This window comes from Phalacrocorax aristotelis, chromosome 2 (genome assembly GCF_949628215.1).
Source record: "Phalacrocorax aristotelis chromosome 2, bGulAri2.1, whole genome shotgun sequence".
Classification (NCBI taxonomy): Eukaryota; Metazoa; Chordata; class Aves; order Suliformes; family Phalacrocoracidae; genus Phalacrocorax; species Phalacrocorax aristotelis.
The window spans coordinates 75,132,268-75,149,590 of NC_134277.1; the positions used below are offsets into that span (position 1 = coordinate 75,132,268).

Consider the following 17,323-nt stretch of genomic DNA (forward strand, 5'->3'; position numbering starts at 1 on the left):
TAAAGTTATTTGCTCTTCATCCTTGTGCAAATACCCTATGAAAATAAATGTCAGCCTTTGAAGACAAATGAGGAGGTTTCTGAAACCTGGAATAAATCATTTGTTACTAGCGCACCAGTGTAAGACCAAGTGAGAAAGGGCGGGATGTGGCGCTTAGTCCCTTCATGGCAATGACAGTTCACCGAGTGGGGTTTGGAGGAGGTGGGCTATGCAGGGCCATGCTCTTTGACAACATGAACTGATGTTAAACTGCTGTTACTATAGTTGTCCCTGATCACCTGTCCGTGTGTCCATCTCCTCCAGATGGACTGCTGCTTCCGCAGCTACAGGCAGAGAGGGTGAGAGAGAGGGGCTGGCTGGAAAGGGGAAAGGGCAGTATGGCAGATGTCAGGCTACAGCATACCTGAATAATTTTAACTCAGTTTCCCATCTTTTTAGAATTTGCCTGAAAAATTGTTGTCAAGGGTATCAGCCATGGGGTTTTTCCATCCCAGTGCCAGGGAGAGGACAAGCTGTTAGCAAAAGCTACTTGCACTTTCCAATCTAAAATCAATGTGCCCCTTGTCACCACTGCTGGTTGCATTTCCTGTGGGTAACCTGTTGTCTGACTTGTGGTTTTATCATGCCTTTCTCTGCTGACGCCCAGGGGCAGCAACCTCCTGCGCAAGGGAGCAGCTCTGCACGCCATGGGGCTGAACCCCCGTGGTGTTGCAGAGGATCTTTGTGAGCTCCCTCCTCACCCACAGCCCAATAAGTCTGAGTGCTTGCAGTTGTGCAGCAGGCAGGGCTGAGCAGTGAGCCCTTCTGGCCTGTCTGTGTGTCCTGTGCAGCTCATGCGGTGCACCGGTGGGAAGAGTGCCCTGGTCCTGTTCAGGGCAGGTGCTCTAACTCCCTGCACCATCCCATCTGAGCTGTCAGCGGTGTTGGAATCTTCCTAAATTTTGCCAACCATGCAGAAATATGTGATGGGGTCCTGTCCTTTCCCGTAAATCCCAACCTTTTTGGTCAGCTGTGAGGGACAATTGATTTTGGTGTGGAATAATCCAGAGCCCTGTCATCTTTTCCAAGCTATTTCTAGGTTTCTGAAAACTATATTAAAAAAAAAGGCAAACCATTCAGGACTCATGGCTCTCTGCAGACACGCTAAAGATGTGTGCGGGTCCAAGATGTACCATACCTCATCCACCTACGGCCTGATTCCAGAAACATCTTCCTTTTTGCTCTGCTCCCTAGATTCTTCCAGGCACACCTGCTTCCAGATGAGATGTAAATGGCATGTACCGGTCCAAGTACCACCTAGTTGCAGTGAATTAATTCACTGATATTAATACACGGCTTCTTTTTGGCAAAACTGCTGATGCAGTAGCTGAAGGGCCTCCCAGCACTTCATATGCTCTGTGGAACGGACCTGCTTTTGCCTGTGAAGGTTTGTTCAGGCTTTCCCTTCTTTCTAATGAGAATCCCAAAGGACTACGCAGGGGGAACACAGGGGGAGTGAAGGAGAGAAAATGAATCCTTCTTAAAGAAAGGTAATTTCAGTACTCCAACACCTGCTTGGGAGATCTTACCTGATCTGACGCCAGTGGTGTGCTGTGGGCTGGCTCCGATGACATAACGATGAACTTCAGTTGTTTCTTTGTTTTAGTCTGTCAAGAAAATCTTACTGTAGCCTTGCCACTGTTGTCATATGGCATGCAATGTAGTTCAAATAAGGACTTGCATGTGACAATGTTGCCTTCAGACCATAGTTTTCCTGGTCCCAAAAACTACTTGCCGTGCTTTTTTTTGGACATGTTTGGAAAATGTTGCAGGTTTGAAACTTCTGTTGGACACTCTATTCACCTGAGGTGTGAGAGTGTACCCCGACAAGCTGCTTGTTAAAGCTAGATGGTCAGAAAGTCTGACCAAGCTCAAAGCCCTGTAGGTCTGTCGGGATCCCAGGCAGCTTTTCTCAGGCCAGCATTCACCCTCAGATGCAACTCCTCTGAAACCCAAGGGCTGCCCCTGCTCCAGGAGGAGCAGACCAGTGAAGGAAGTCAAACCAGGACATCTCCAACGCTGTCTCCGGAGGGAAGTGTGAGGAGCGTTGGGGACAGAGCCCTCCTCAGCAGGGGCTTTGCCCTTAGCATGTATCTAGAAAGTTTAACTAACACACTAGGGGTGCATGTGGCTCTCTTGAGGGTCAGGTAGCGTCATTGCTGCAATGCTAGGGGGAAGCAAAAAGGATAATGGATGAAGTAGTGGGAGAGATGCTCTGAAATCTGTCCTCTTAGTATAAAAAAACTGTTGGTTTGAAAGTCTTTTTCTTGAGCTTGGCCTTTGTCACTAGGAGCAGCCAATATAGCTGCTGTGGTTCTTATTCTCTTTGTTAATATTTGAAAATATTTCTGATGGCATTTCTAAATAACTCAGTGAGAGACTACATAGAAAGACGAAGTTGTTGGGTTTTTGTTTGGTTTTTTGGTTGGGGTGGTTTTTTCTCCCCAAGGTCTCTAAGTAGGCAGACTTTGCACAACCACACTCATTCTCTCATGGATTTCACTCATGCATGCTCTCACACCTGTGCTCTCACAAATACCAAGGCATATGTCCACGTGGTCTGGCCAGGGTCACTTGTGTGGCACAGAGGACAAGAGGCAGTGGCTGCTGCATCCTCATCATATCCCTGAGGTTGTTCATGGCGAGCAGCAGCACACCAGTTTGGGGTTGCTTTTCATACCCTTTAGAAGTTGATGATATTTACAATTTTCTGCTTTACTGTTTTTTTTCCCTCATACCTCATAATTCTCAGGCAAACTTGATGAATTTCTGTTCTCTCTTTTTTTTTTTTCCTCATAGCCTTGATATTTTATGACTCTAATCCTGTTCTTCCTCTTTTTGATAACTTATCTGTAGGTCAGGGTGTTGCTCCTCCTTTTGGTACTTGAGTGAAATCACAGGTAGGGTGTGATTGACACAATGGGTATATGCCATTCCTTTAACCTGTGCTTTGCCCATCCTTCTGGCACCTGCTTACTTGCTCTCACACATGCATACACTCATACATGCACACAGGCTTTTACTCTGCCTTTGTTCATCACGAGTTTTAATATTTCTGGTACAAATTACCACATGCAGACTCATGGAGTAATGTATCTGGCCCCAGTGCTGTTCCTTTTGTGCCAGAACGTGTCTCTGCACATCCTGCGTGTTAGTAGTGGGTTACTTTGAGTGCATTAAACAACCCCCAAAAGTGCTTGAATCCCTTGTAAAAGGGGCACAGTTCACACTGGCATTCCCTGTGGCAGGTTTGAGGTCTGTGAAGCTGGTGAACATTGATTTGGTCACTTCTGTAGTACAAGGATTTACAGGATAGGGTCTGAAAGGAGGATTTCTACACTTTATTTCTGCATTTCCCAGCCAGAGGCATGAGCCACACAATGAGCCTCCTGCATTCAGTGTCTCGTGTCTGTGATGCCTATGGGGCCTGGGTCTGCACCATACATGTGGGTGAGGTGGTTGCCTTCAGACTGGCTTATACTTATGGCGGTTCTGCCGCAGGGATTGACTGGATCCCACTTCTGCGCTTGTGATGCCCACTGTTACTGGGCATCTACCAACGGTGGGAAAGTCGGTCCCACGTGTCCTGGGCACGTCTGATTTCACTCCCAAGTACTGCAGGACTGCGTTGCGTGCAGGCTTCAACTTGCCCATACAATCGTTTGCCTGGAACTTGTGGCAATTAGGCAACATGAGTTGGTGGATCTATTGCTCTGACTGTGCTGCCTAGAGTAGAAATACTAGGCAAAATATTTTCCATGCCTGTCTCGTTGCCCACACAAAATTTTCCAACTAGAGCAAACAGATGCGTCCGGGAGTTTTTTGTACTGATGGTAATTTCCATGATTTGTGTGTGTGACAAGGCTTTACTTGATTCTCCATGCTCCACAAAGTAGTTGAGGTAAGAACCTTTTCACTGAGTGGGGAAGCTGGAGGTTTCTTGCTGGATTTGCCACAGGTGGATAAAGCTGATCTCTGCCTTGTAGTGATTTTATGCATGTTGGTAATTTATCATGTGGACTGGGTGGAAATTTTTGTGGCCACCGAGGCCTTGTGCCTGGGTGGATCATGGCACTGGTGGGAACATCAGCAGGGTGCCTTTCCTAGGGCTGGAGCAGGGGTGCTGCAGCGGGTGGCTTTGCTGGCAGAGATAGAAAAATGTTGACTGCTAGATACTTGCTAAAAACTGCAGTGCTGAATCTTTTATTGCATAAAATTGATGCAAGAGATGTTGGAAAGTCAGTAAGCTGTCCTAATATGTAGAACATTTCAACATCATGTGGAGTTACGTACTATGCACCAGTGACTTAATGAAACATAATTTTATTATTTGGACACCTCTTTCTGACTTCCTATAAAAGTTGTTCTCCTCTTGGTTAATTTTTTTTATCTGATGCTAACCTAAACAATGCAGTTGAAATGCCAAAGCCTTACCTACCTAATGCAGACTTCTCGTTTCTATAGCAACAAAACTCGTCCTTGTGCTTAATGAAGGAATATTGGAGTGTGAGTGACTGGGACTTTAAGGTTTAGAAAAACCAACAGAACCACCTTATATTTGAAGATTAGGGAAATAAAATGGAAATGACCTCTTTGCACAGAATTGAAAAAAAAAAAATCACCTAGGCTTGGGATACTTCATTAGTAAGAATTAAACCATATTAATGTAATAAGGAGCTCTATGTTTTAATCTTGTTTTTCTAATTAAAATGTAAAAAGCTTTTATAGCAAGTGAGAGTCTTTCAGGGTTGTTTCCCCCCACCCTTTTCCAAAGCTGCTGTGTTTGTGGTTAAGCTAATGAAAATTTGGGCTGCCTCACAACAGATACATTTTCCTTCAGTATTGGCAAAAATCCGTTGTCAGTTTTAGTCATTGGCTGAAAAGAAAGTGGGGAAAAAAACAGTGTGTGATGTTTAATCCTATGCTTGATCTGCAAGCTAGTTCCTGGTCAGCTAGTTTAAATCTGTGTTACAGTGATTAATGCTGAACAAGCTACAGATGAGAGAATGCATGAAGGAGCAGCTGTCATCTCTTCCTATTGTCTTATGGCTTTTCAATTAAAATTTTAACAGCTGTTAAATTCTAATTTAAAACAACCATAGGAAACATCCCAAGGAAAAGCAACAATAGTGACAGCAATATATAATGAATGTTTATAAGCCTATGTTTCTATATCAGCGTGCTGATAACTACTACACAAAATTTGCGGCAGGCTTATTGTGTTTAATTATTAATCTGCAGAAGTGAATGTGGGCAAATGGGATATATGAAGTAGGAGCTTCTATTGCAATCTTACTGGCAAAAAAATAATATATTTCCACAAGGCAGTCAAATTTTCAGCTACTGCTGTGATTTTTTTGGTTTGCTTTTTAAAGCTGTGGTTCTGATAAATTCCTCTTTATTTCTGAGGACTAAATAAAAGGTAGTCAGGGTTTAAGGAAGCTTTTATCTACTGAATGCACTTGTCACAAGGCAGCTGAGGCAACTGATGATAGCGGCGATGGTAGTAAATTACCCCATAGCAAAAGGAAGGATGGAGGACAGGATAAGACAGATGGACGGCTGGCTCGTTTGAAAGTTGATCAAGATTAGCTATTGCGAAAACAAAAAGCAAACCCAGAAAAAAACCCATTCAGCAAAATCCAGTTTGAAACTGGCTGAGTCGTAGCATATTAAGCTGTGGGCAGGTGGCATCCCTTATGAGCTGGGCAGCCGTATCCTGCTGAGAGCTGTGCTCTTCTGCCTCGCAGCAAACTAATTGGAAAGGCATGCAGTCTCTGAGAACTGTGAAAAGGCTCAACCCAAAATCTTTGGATTGTATTTTACCCTATGTTCCCTTTAAAAAAACAAATATCTTACAATTTTGTAAAATGCTTCTCTAGGCAGAGACTAAGGGAAAGCTGACAATGAGGATATAGCAGATCTGCAGGAGATGCAATAGGTGTATGGAAGTTGCATGTTTGCACCGCAGCCAGCTGTTAACGGGCTTCTCTATTGCTGCTAGGGTATTTGAAGATTTATGTGATTGTGCATAAGTTTGGCCAAAGGTCTTGAAGGGCATTAATGCCCTGAAAGTTTCATAAAGAGTTGCTCTGTGGGTGCCTTTGCTGGTGGGAGGCTAACATGTTTGCATGTGCTCTGTGTTTCAGGGATAGAGCTCTGTCCTCCTGGGCACCGGTTCATGATCACCATGGTGGCGAGCTTCATCGAAATGGCGGGGCAGTTCCTCATGCCAGGACTGGCTGCCCTCTGCAGGGACTGGCAGGTCCTCCAGGCAGTCATCATCTGTCCTTTCCTGCTGATGCTGCTTTACTGGGTGTAAGTATTTCTTCCTCCTGTCCAGTCAAAGACAACACGAGCTCCTAATGTTGGACTTCAGAGGTGCTTTGCTGCCTGGAAGTGTATGTGCTTCATAACACATATGAGCCTTTCCTTTGTTGCTACCTTAACCTTTTGCAAAGAAATGACTCTTAAATAAGAAATAATACCTTTATAATTTACTGTAGCGCACACATGTTACATGCTGCGACATGGTGGGAACTAAGGTGATGGTCTTCTTTTGCTGAGCAGCAAGTTGTACTTTGCTCTTATTCTGGCTGTTACTTCCCCTTTAAAGATGAAAACAATGCTTGAGAGGATGCATCTCAGCCTAGCTGTTAAGTTTGTGGCTGCACAGCTAAATTTTCCCTTAAAACCTGTATTGTGGTTCTGGGCTGTCACTGTTGGTTTCTTTGGCTTGGGTTAGCCAACCTAGGTTAAAAATAACGTGTGTCGGCTCTTGAACGAGCGCACTTGGACGTCTTGTATGCATGAGGTAACCACCCCTGAACTAGACTGCCTGCTCGATTTTGCATGAATTGTGCATGCCGTGCCAAAGCCGGTCTGCACTGGGCAGTGGCTTGGGATCATTCCCGCAAGGAATCCTCCCCTCCCGGCTGTTCCCAATCCTCTCTACCTACCGCGCCGGCAGCACTGCAGCGTTGGTGCAGCTATCCTGAGAGAAGCAGGGTGGCACCGTGTCCATCTCCACCAGGACTCTATATATCTCCTAAAAAAATCTTTCTTTGTTGTTTTGTCTTAATAGTGATACACAGTGGTGGCGTAACACAACAGAGGCTTATGAGAGCAGTGTTGTACAAACCATAACAGTAAGAACAGGTTAGATCATTCGTTTTAAAGATAACATTAAGAAGATTAAAATATTTAGTTGCTGTACACTGGAAAGAGTGAGGAAAAAATGCCACCACACTATGCAGGACCAAGTTGTTTATGTACCGTGGGGGGCCAAGCTGCCAGTTGTAATGCCTGACAAGTTGCAACATGTAAAAACTTGTTACAGTGTGTAACAATTTTTAACAGTTATATATTTTTCTATTAATTCATGAAGGCCGTACAGAGTTCTCCTGCATTCATGGCAGTAACCCTCAGCAGGGATTTCTTCGCTTATCCCCGAGGTAGACATGCCACAGCTTTGGCTGAGGACAAAACGTGGCACACTAGGAAAAGTTGCAAGTCCTTCACAAGATAATGGCTTTTTTTTCCCCCACCACCCTGTTTTCCAACATAAAACATCTAAATAGTGTCATCTTGTCAGTGTTAATCTTGATGATGAATAAGCTAGAGTGTTCTTGTTAATGTATGATACTGTTCTCCCAAACCTGCCATATGTTATATGCATGCAAGCACACACGCATGGAGGTCTACTACAAAACCTCCAATTGGGATGCCCACCAGCTGGAAAGCATTATATCCACCACTGGATAGAACACAATATCAAACATAATGTTTACAGTTATTTGTGTCCAAAAGGATAGTAGGATAGTATGAAGACACCTAACGAACACGATAGATGACATGGACAGCAGTAACCCCTCAGCAGTCTTCCGGAGGTAGCACATTTTCCAGGTGGCTGAGTCAAGGTTTCATATGTTCCTGTTGAGAGGTTGTCCCTCGGTGACAATGAAAGCAATAGAAAATGCTGATATTTATTTCCTGATCTCAAAGAGCTCTGTGGCTTTTTGGCTGGACAGGATAGGCAGGCCACGCAAATAGATCCCACTTATATAACGTGTGATATGACAGCTTGATAAATAGTGGTAACAGCCGAAGTAACAGGATTTGCATTGCCCCGGGTTTTTGCATTTGCAGAAATGGACTCTGGTTAGGATGCTGGTTTAATTATACTGTCAGTACAGTATGCACTTTTCTCTTAGGCTTTTCTCTTCCATCTGTTGCATAATCTCTGAAAGTGCTACCCATTTATTACCTCTTTCCTTTCCTCCCCTCTTCCCCCAGCATTGTGTTAGGGAATAGTGTGGACCCTCAGCATATGTTATAGATGAAAGAAGAAATTGAACTGATTTGTAATAAAAGAAGAACTGGAAAATTGCACTCCTTTTTAATTCCCCATCGTGTACCCAAAGCAGTGAATTCAATAACCAATGCTGTGATGGCCCCTGTGCTACCTCCTCCTTCCTCCTTGCTCTCTTTACTTCCATCTCCTGCTGTGAGAGAGCTGTTTGCTCCTCTGTGCTGGGGCCTAGCCCTCTCCTACCTATAGATTTGCTCTGCTTCTGGCCTGCACATGGCAGGCTATACTGTCCCCAGGAGATAGGTGGCTGAGCAGAGCGGGAAGGTGGGCGTGGATCAGGGGAAAGGGTGAAGCAGCAGGTATGTCTAGGAGGGATGGGCTGGGACATCTACAAATCAAGCAGATGCCTTTGCTGAGCTCCTGTGTGTGTGTTAGGTTTTACCTTCACCAAGACACAAAGTTGTAATAACTGGGCTTGTTGCCCTGGGACAGACCCCTAATTGACACGCTCCATACAGTCTTGGCATGGGCATGGGTTTGCTCTGCATCTGGACAGGATCATGGTTCTCCTTCCAGCTATGCACAGTACCTTCCTGGCCTTTTTCTGCCTGTCAAGGACTCTGCTCTGCTCTTAGAATTTCTCAGGCTTAGGATCTTTATTCCCAGGGTCCCTCCTACTCTTCTCCCTCTCCTCTCCCAGGCAGCAGCTCTGTAACAGGAGATGAACATTTCCGACTACCCACCCACTCCCCTGATTTTTTTATTTGACTGCAAAAGGCTGGTCCTTTCCTTGCCGATGGAGGAAGTAGAAGACTATCAACCAGGTGTCTGCAGTCAGTTCAGCCTGATCTGGGAGGCTGCTCACTCTTGGTAGAATGCTGTCTCAGCTTCATTTACATATATAGTGTTTAATGCCAGATGATGAACAATGAAGTTGTGATCAAATTCCTGTGCAGAAGTCTGCAGGGGCCAGGGGTTTGGCTTTTGTGTTTTGGTATGGTTTTGGGGTTTTTTTGCTTTTGTGAAGGTGCCTAGTTTGTCAACAGAAGGTACAACAATAGGCGCGTACAAATGACCCTCGGCTGCAGGGTCTGTGCTCCACAAGTGAGCTTGGGCACTTGCACAGCGACAGGGTGACCAGCGCTTCCCCTTGCTGTGCCTGACAATCTGGGTTCAAAGCAGCCCAGGAGTTTTTAAAGATCCTTAAATGAATCTCCCGCTGCTCACACTGAGTGATGGAGTGGCTGAAAGATGGGAGGCTTCAGCACTTCCCATTTGAGAAACTTGTAGGAGCTGGAAGGCAGAGACAGCGTTTGTCCCTGTGATGCCCCTCTCTGTGGCTCTCTTCCTTCCGTGGGAGCAGGTGCTCCCCACAGGGTTTTTGTTTGGGACCTGTAACCTGTAAGTGGACTGTTCCAGAAGTGTAGTTTTTAGGCTAATGGCTGAGACTGCCCAAATCCAGAGCCAAGCATGGGGAGATTTTGCATTCAGCGAATTCTTAATTTTTCAAAACATGCTTTTGCAGGACAGGGCTTTCTACAGGAGGATGTGCCAAAGCATCTGTGCAGCTCCAGTAGTAGTAAATAAGCTGACAAGCTGAATAGCTGTCATCATGGCTGTTACATATTTTTATTGCCTGATATAATTTGGATTGCAGTCTGCCTGACTTCTCTCCTTTTTTCTTCTTTAAAAAAAAAATTTATCTAGGATGGAGGTTTCGCTAAGCTGTCTTCCAAATTGCATCAGCCTTAAAAGATAGTACTATAATGGTGCTATTGCCTTGTTCCCTGCTTAGAAGTATAAGAACTGAGGCAGCATCCACAGCAAAGATCTGTTCTTTGTGAAGGAAATTTGAGGTTTATTATATCTTTGAAGTTAAAGTAGTTGCTAAATTTGTTCTTAGAAAGGTCTTTTGGAAGATTAGTGAAAATGAGGTCTAAACAAGAAAGAAAAATATGCTTGGAGTCAGGTCTGAAAGTTTTCATATCTATAGAAGTATGGGAGTTTTTGTTTAAGATCTACATATTTCTTTTGGTTTTGTATGAAAATAAACTCATCTGTAAAAAAAGAAGAATGATCAGTTAAGCTGATGACTCAGGTAAATATCAGCACTTGAAGGAAAAAACGGATGGAAAATAAGCTTTTTTATTTTGTAACTTTGTGTGCATGTGTGTATTTTTAAGGCAACTCAACTAACATAATATTGTCCTTACTAGGGGAAACTTTTAGAGCAACAACTGAATGTTGTCTGAAGCATACACAATATTGGCCTCTATAAAAGAATGGCTTAAAGGCTGTGTATGTGGAAGATGATTTCTGACATGTTTAAAAATTTAAAAAATCTGTTCCATTATAATCCTAAAAAGTAATTCTTCTCTTTCCTCTCTCCGTCTTTACAGGAGAATCCAAATCACTTCTGTCAGCCTTTTTCCTTTTTGGTCTGAATTACCATGTGTTAACTGCACATCCCATTCATTCCCTGCTTGGCAGCAAATATCTATTGCAGACAGTGCTGCCTCCTTCTCCCAGTTCTTTCAAAATTGTATTAACAGGCAGAACGCCTCTAATACATTACAAAATTCTAATATGTCCTATTTCTAGGTGATAGGATAGTTCCTATATGACTGGTGACTCTGTGTAAAAGAAAACGTCATTAATTTGCGCATTCTGAGTCTGTTTTCCCTCTTACTTTTTTCATAAGTGATTATTCTGCTTTTTGAAAACAATTGTGTAGCTCATGAATGGTTAAATGAGCAGCTAAACACTATCAGTTCTTCCTCTGACAGAAACTTGGAAGCGACCTTAACCTGTTTTCCATCTTTAAAGTATTTTCCCAGAGTCTCTTCGGTGGCTGATGGCTACGCAACAGTTTGAGGCATCCAAGGAACTGATCCTTCAGTTCACGCACAAGAACAGGATGAACACAGAAAGTGACATCAAAGGAGTGGTTCCCGGTGAGTAGGACAGACAGACAACTGCAAATCCCTCTGCTCTTCTCTAAAGGCTGCACGTGGCATTGCTGCCCAGAGTTAATGAATCTATTTACTGCCTGTAAAATCATCCCTTCCATTCATTCATTCATTCATTTTGCTTTTCTTGAAAAACCATTCCAAACTCCAGCACTGTGCTTAAAATTACTTGGCCTGTTGAACAGTCCTAGTGTTTATAGTCTCATCTTGCAGTGCCGTATGTCTTTGAAGACATCTCTTGAACAATTTTGCCGTGGCTACAGAGTGCACCTTCAGCCCCGCATGCCTCTGGAAACGGTGTTTTAAGGAAGCTGCTCGTTGGGATCCTGCCCATCACGCAACACTTATTTTGTTGGTTTGGAGAAGCAGCAGCGCTCAAACCCCATGTGTTAAAGAACAAGCCCTGTGCAGACCTAAACCATGTTACAATCTCCCTTAACCACATTACAATCTCTCTTTAAAGACTTGCTCCAAGAGCCATTTTGCTTTCTTTTCCTTGCATCATCTGAAAGAGGCTGCTCTAGGGGAGGAGGGGCTGCAAGTGGCAGTAGTAGGGTGTGCAGTTTTTGGCTGAGAGTCTAAATTATTGTTCCTTTGTTTACTCATGCTTTTAGAAAGAGCTGACAACTCTTATCACCAGGATTGTCACTGAAATAGCTGTGCTCCTGTCTTGCAGGGTGCTTTGCAGAAGAGACTCTGTGTGTGTGTGTGTGTGTCTAATTACAACAAAGGTGAAGAGTTTCTGGATCTTCACCTCATTAGTCCACCTGTCAGATTTGGGTCAGGCTCCCCTTTTCCTCTCACAGGCCTGATGGTGCCCACAAACACCCATTTTGCACTGTCACTTGCAATCTATATCAGACTACCCACTAGTCAGAAAACAGTGGAAATGTGGAAATGTTTCTTCCCCCCCAGCTTTTTCAAACCCTACCCGGTCTGACTCCAGGGACTGCAGGAAAACCTCATCTGGTAGCTCTGCCTGCAGGTAGGGGTGATGCTTCATGCACTTAGCTGAAACTTGCTGCCGAAAGTCCCTGGGGTACCTGTAGCTTTAGTCAGTCAGTGCCAAAGGCATCAGTCAACACTGGAACAGACTTCATCCAGAATAGAAAAATGTCACTGTTAACATCACTGCTTAACGAATGAAGCGGTCGTCTTCAATGAGGGGTGAAAAAAATCCATTTGGGGTCTGTGGTATTCATACCCAGGTCACTGCTGTGATTTCTGGTGCAGTTGGCAGACTGGTGTTAATTGGCTTGTTTACACGTGAATTGTGTGTCTGGGGTTATAGTTCATGGATCTGCATCGCACACAACGTGGCTTTGCAATGTAAATGCCATTTTTCTGGTAAAGTTCTGAAAAGCTGGGGGGAATATGAGCAGCCATTAACCTGGTGGTCGCTTTCCCCAGACCTCCTTTTTGTAGATCTTTCCCAGAGTAAATGATGCATCTTGGAAAAAACTTATCTCTGAGGCAACGAAATGTCTTAGAGTTGGACTTGGCGTTTCGCAACCAACTCTAAATTTGTCCTTTCTCAGTTAGCCAGCTTCTTGAATTTGCAGATGAAATAAAATGGGAAAGAAAAAAAAAAAATTACCTGAGTTTTGTTTAAGGTAAAATGATAAAGATGCAACTGTCTGCTAGAGGGATTTGTTTAAGCCATGTATAATGATAATTGTCCATGGAGGAATGCTAAGTGTCAAAGTGGTTTTATGACTATTATTTGTGACTGATTACTTTTTCCAGCAGTTTCATAGTAGGGGTACGCCCCCGTTTAAGGAGGGACTCCCATGTGGAAAACAGAGCGTTATTACACATATTGACGCTATGAATTCTCTGCCTGCAAATACATTTAGATATACAGTTGTCAGGACATTACCCTTTGCAAAATTTAAATGATATAGAACATGGTCATTTCTACCTCCTTGCTGATCTGGATGTTTTGGGGATGTTGCTGGGGTTTTTTTATTATTTCTTCCCTCACCTTTTCTCGTTGAATTCTCTCTGCAACCCTACATGCTAAGGCTCTCCTGACCCAACTCTGAAGGAATGCTGGATTTCTGTAGGGAGAGTAAGAGAGCAGCAGTATCAAAAGGATGAAATGAGCTTAACTTAAAAATTTTGGAAGGGAGGAATTTCTCTCCAATTCTGAGTACATGGGAGTGTTGATGGTCTGAGTGAGGACAGGAGAAAAGTAGAAATCCCGAATGAAGATTGTGATCAAACTGCAGGCCATGTGTCTCCCAGCGGGTCCATAAGCAGAAGAAAGCATTTCTCTGCTTTTGTGTGTTATAATCACATACCTGTAGTTGGTGTAGCAGGGAGTGGGTAAAAAGCTGGTACTTGTCTGGGAGAAAGGATGCCACTGAGCCTGATGCAGATATCACCTACCTTCCTTTGACTCAACAGTTGAGCTTTCCTATCTGTGTGGAGGGGTTTTTGTTTGCAATTCGTTTTAGTCTTTGTTTTCCATCTGAAAGGACTGGAACCCATTTTGCTCTAGATAGGGGCCATTGTGTTGCTGGTTATTATTCCTCGCTGCATTGTCATAACAGCCTCCTGTGATGATTGAATTACTCCCAACATATTTAAATGATAAACTGCTCTCTTGCAGTCCCTTCCAGCTGGAAACCCCACTGTAATTTTACTCATATGTACCAGTCAAATTAATGTATCCTACATAACAGATTGTTACAAGAGTTACAGTAGTTTTGTATGTACCCATTTTGGCAGCTGATATGAGTTCCATAATAAAAAGAAGTAGCGTTCGGGTGGGTTAAATATTTCTGGGATGGAGGAAAATGCAGTTCTGAATTGCTGTCCAAGCAATGAACAGGCTTATTTTCCTTTCCGAAGAATCGCACCATTCCCATTGCCTGCTGAAAGCTTTTACTTGACCATTTGGCTACGCCGCCCGTAGTGGAAAGTGCCGCTACCCTTCTGTAAGGCCTGTTTGCTCCACAGGGAGGTGGTCCATGTGTTGGGTGGAGGAAAAGAAGGAAAAATTATCTGCTGTTTTTAAATCAATCCATAGGGCGGGAGCTGTTTGCCAGGGCTCTGCTGGGAGATGTCTCTAAAGAGAACAACTAAATGCCTGGACAGTGGTCCAGCTGCAGTTGGAAGGTCTGGCAGCTGTGGTAACAACCCCTCTGGAGAAAATCAGCATGGGCAGCTGATGGGCAGTGCTTGGCCAGCAAAAGAGTATGCATAGCAAATGAATTAAAGTGAGGCGAGGGATGTTGATAGGAGTCCAGAGTGTTGTAAATTAACATCGCCCTTATCTTCTCAGTAACCTGCCCCAGGGGTGTAATGTAGTGCTTGTTGTTGGTCGCAAAACCAAAGGAGAGCTGCCCTCTCGACAGCTTCAAGTGGCTTTATTTTTTAATGATTAGTTCACCTTGTGATTTTTGGCAGGAATAATTTGCCTTCGTAAAGAGATTTTGGTTTTATGTGGTCGTATTTTCTTCTTTAATGTTTAAGAAATCTAGGTGTGTTAATTAGATCTGGTGAAATCATCCCTAACGTTTTGAGTCTAAAAATTTCACCAGCTGGCTCAACGCTTTGCCCTCTTTTAAAAAGAAGTTTAAATTAATTTTTGCGTCAATAGAATGATTTTTATCCAACTGCATATTGAAATGTCATTTGTAAAACAGGCTTGGTGAGATTTGTTGACAAATATTTCAAAACATTATTCAAAAAAGTTAGCTTCAGTCATGTGCAAATGGAATATTTTTATAATATTAATTCAGTAACGGGTTTTCACTGCCAGTTTCTCAAAAAAACTTCCCCATCTCTTCCCTGTTCCCGTGTGGAACAAGAAACAAACATTCAGTTCAGTGCTACTGCAGGACAATCATTTTGACTTGAGTAAAATGAATGCTAAGGAAGCATGGAGGTCTGTTTAAAGACCAGGAGAAAACTGTGTTTAGGGGAATTGGAAATCCCAAAGCACCAACTGTCTTTACACCTTTTAAAGGCGTGTCATACATTAGATGACTTGCCCTTATTTTGGTAGGGTGCATGCTTTTTCTTCATGTGGGGCAAAGGGTCTCTCTGTTAGCTGGAACAGATGGACTGCTGCAAGCTGATCTCTGCTGCACCATCGCCTAGTCCTGCCGGCGTGTTTGGGTGTGCTGGGAAACGCACCACTTGAAAAGCTGTATCAGCAACTACCTGAGTGTCAGACTTGATGCTTCCATGGAAACCCACCCTTGTGCGGTTCTCCTTCTCTTCCCCTTTGGTGGGCAACATTTCAGATGTTCCTTAACATAAAAATAACTGCTTGACCAGGCTGAATAACAAAACCCCCTTTTTGCTCATCTCTAGATGAAAACCAGAGTGCTGCTGTGGACAGAAAGGTCATAGCTGTTCCTTTCCAAGGTTCCTTTCTAAGCTTAGGGAAATAACATTGATGTAATTACAGAAGTCTCCAGCAAAGATCAAGCATCCAAGTAAACACAAATACTTTAGCATGCAGGACATGTTGTGGAGAGGGAAGAAGGGGTACAGTCATGACAAGTACTCTGTGTGTGTGTGTGGATTGCAGTTAGGAAAGATGTGGTTTTCAGGGGCTTTCCTTTTAATGAAAAAAAAAATTGTTCACCTTTCTCGCTTCTAAGCAACATGCTGCCATGACTTTTCTGTTATACATAAGTTAGTTTTCTGTTTCATTTTGCTATATATATTTTTTTTCCTCCTAAGCACGAGGCTTGGATCTATGTACTTGCATGCTTTTTTTTATTAGGTAGATAGCAGAGGGAAAGGTAAAAATGTCTTATGTCTGAAAGTCAGTCTCTTTCCCTAACAGAAGAGTTTAACTCTCTCTACAAAGCTTTACTCATATCATAGACAATCACACCTACAACTACACTACTGTTTTAAATATTGTGGTGGATGAAGAGCTAGGAGTATTAGCCAGAGAAAGCAAGCAAGTTCCTTTGCCCCAGAGTACAGGTAACTACTATTTACAAACCTGCCAGATGTGTTCCTTTATTAGATCCTGTTTGTTTCTTGTTTAATGATGCCAAACCTAAATATCCCATGCAAGTCCCAGGGTGTAGTCAGGTGAATGTGGAAATTTAGTTAAAACAGATCAAGATGCTACCTGAAGGCATTTTTTAAGTCTTATACAGGACTGTGTGCCAGCCACAGAGATTTCCATCTCACACAAAACCAGACGGTGATTTCTGTTGCCCTCTTGTATGTTAAATCAGCCTTCAGGAGGGGCTGGGTTTCTCCTGGTGGTCCCCCATTGTCCGGGAACAGGAACTGATGGAGTTTGTGTAACTCTTTCAGGACATGCCGTACATGATAAATAGCTAGTAACAAGAATAAAACTGATCAGTGTAAGTCCTCTTCTGCTGGAGAAGTCTACAGAAATGGAAGAGGAGAGCCCATGTGTGTCCTGACTGTATCCCTGTGAGAGTGGTAGTAACCCCTGCAGCAGCAGGGTTTGGAGGGGACAGGGGGAAAAAGGGAGCACTCAACTGAGGACATGCCTTTTGATGCCACTGGGAAAAGCCAAATATGCTAGAAAATTTTTTTTAAAAAAAAAGAGGGGAGGGCCTCTATTGAAGCTTGAATGATTCTTTCTCACCAGTTGAGTCCTCTGCAGACTCTTGCTGGCTGCCCTCCAGCCTGTCGCAGCTGCTCCATGCCCGGCTGGCACACTGGCTCTTTGTCCACAGTGCCACCTTTCCTCCCAGAGGGGCTGGCTTCACAGGGCAGGAACCACACGCAGAGGGCTGGCAGCAAGCCCTGGCCCTGCCAGCGCTCCTCCAGCCCATGTGCACCGAGAGGGGAGAGGATGGGTGAGTCTGGATGTGGATGTGAGGTGTTAGGAGAGGAGACTTTGGGAACCACGCGGAGGTGGAGGGCAGTAAGAGGCACCAGTGGACAGAGAAGAGAGGAAATAGGAGAGTGAAGGTTGTGGGAGAAAAGAACAAAGGTAGTTGGAGGGGACTTAGAGAGGCAAAGGCAACAAGGGACTGGGAGGGACTGGGCT

General features: G+C 43.8%; 1 protein-coding gene across 2 annotated transcripts in view; it reads left to right on the forward strand.

Annotated features, from left to right (window-relative positions):
* The window catches only part of SLC22A23 (solute carrier family 22 member 23), a 118,431-nt gene that overhangs the window by 73,986 nt on the left and 27,122 nt on the right, over nt 1–17,323 (forward strand). For both annotated transcript variants that reach the window (XM_075084131.1, XM_075084130.1), the window contains exons 4-5: nt 6,189–6,357; nt 11,177–11,304. In XM_075084131.1, the coding sequence (XP_074940232.1) occupies nt 6,189–6,357; nt 11,177–11,304 (297 nt within the window). The remainder of the gene's footprint in view (nt 1–6,188; nt 6,358–11,176; nt 11,305–17,323) is intronic.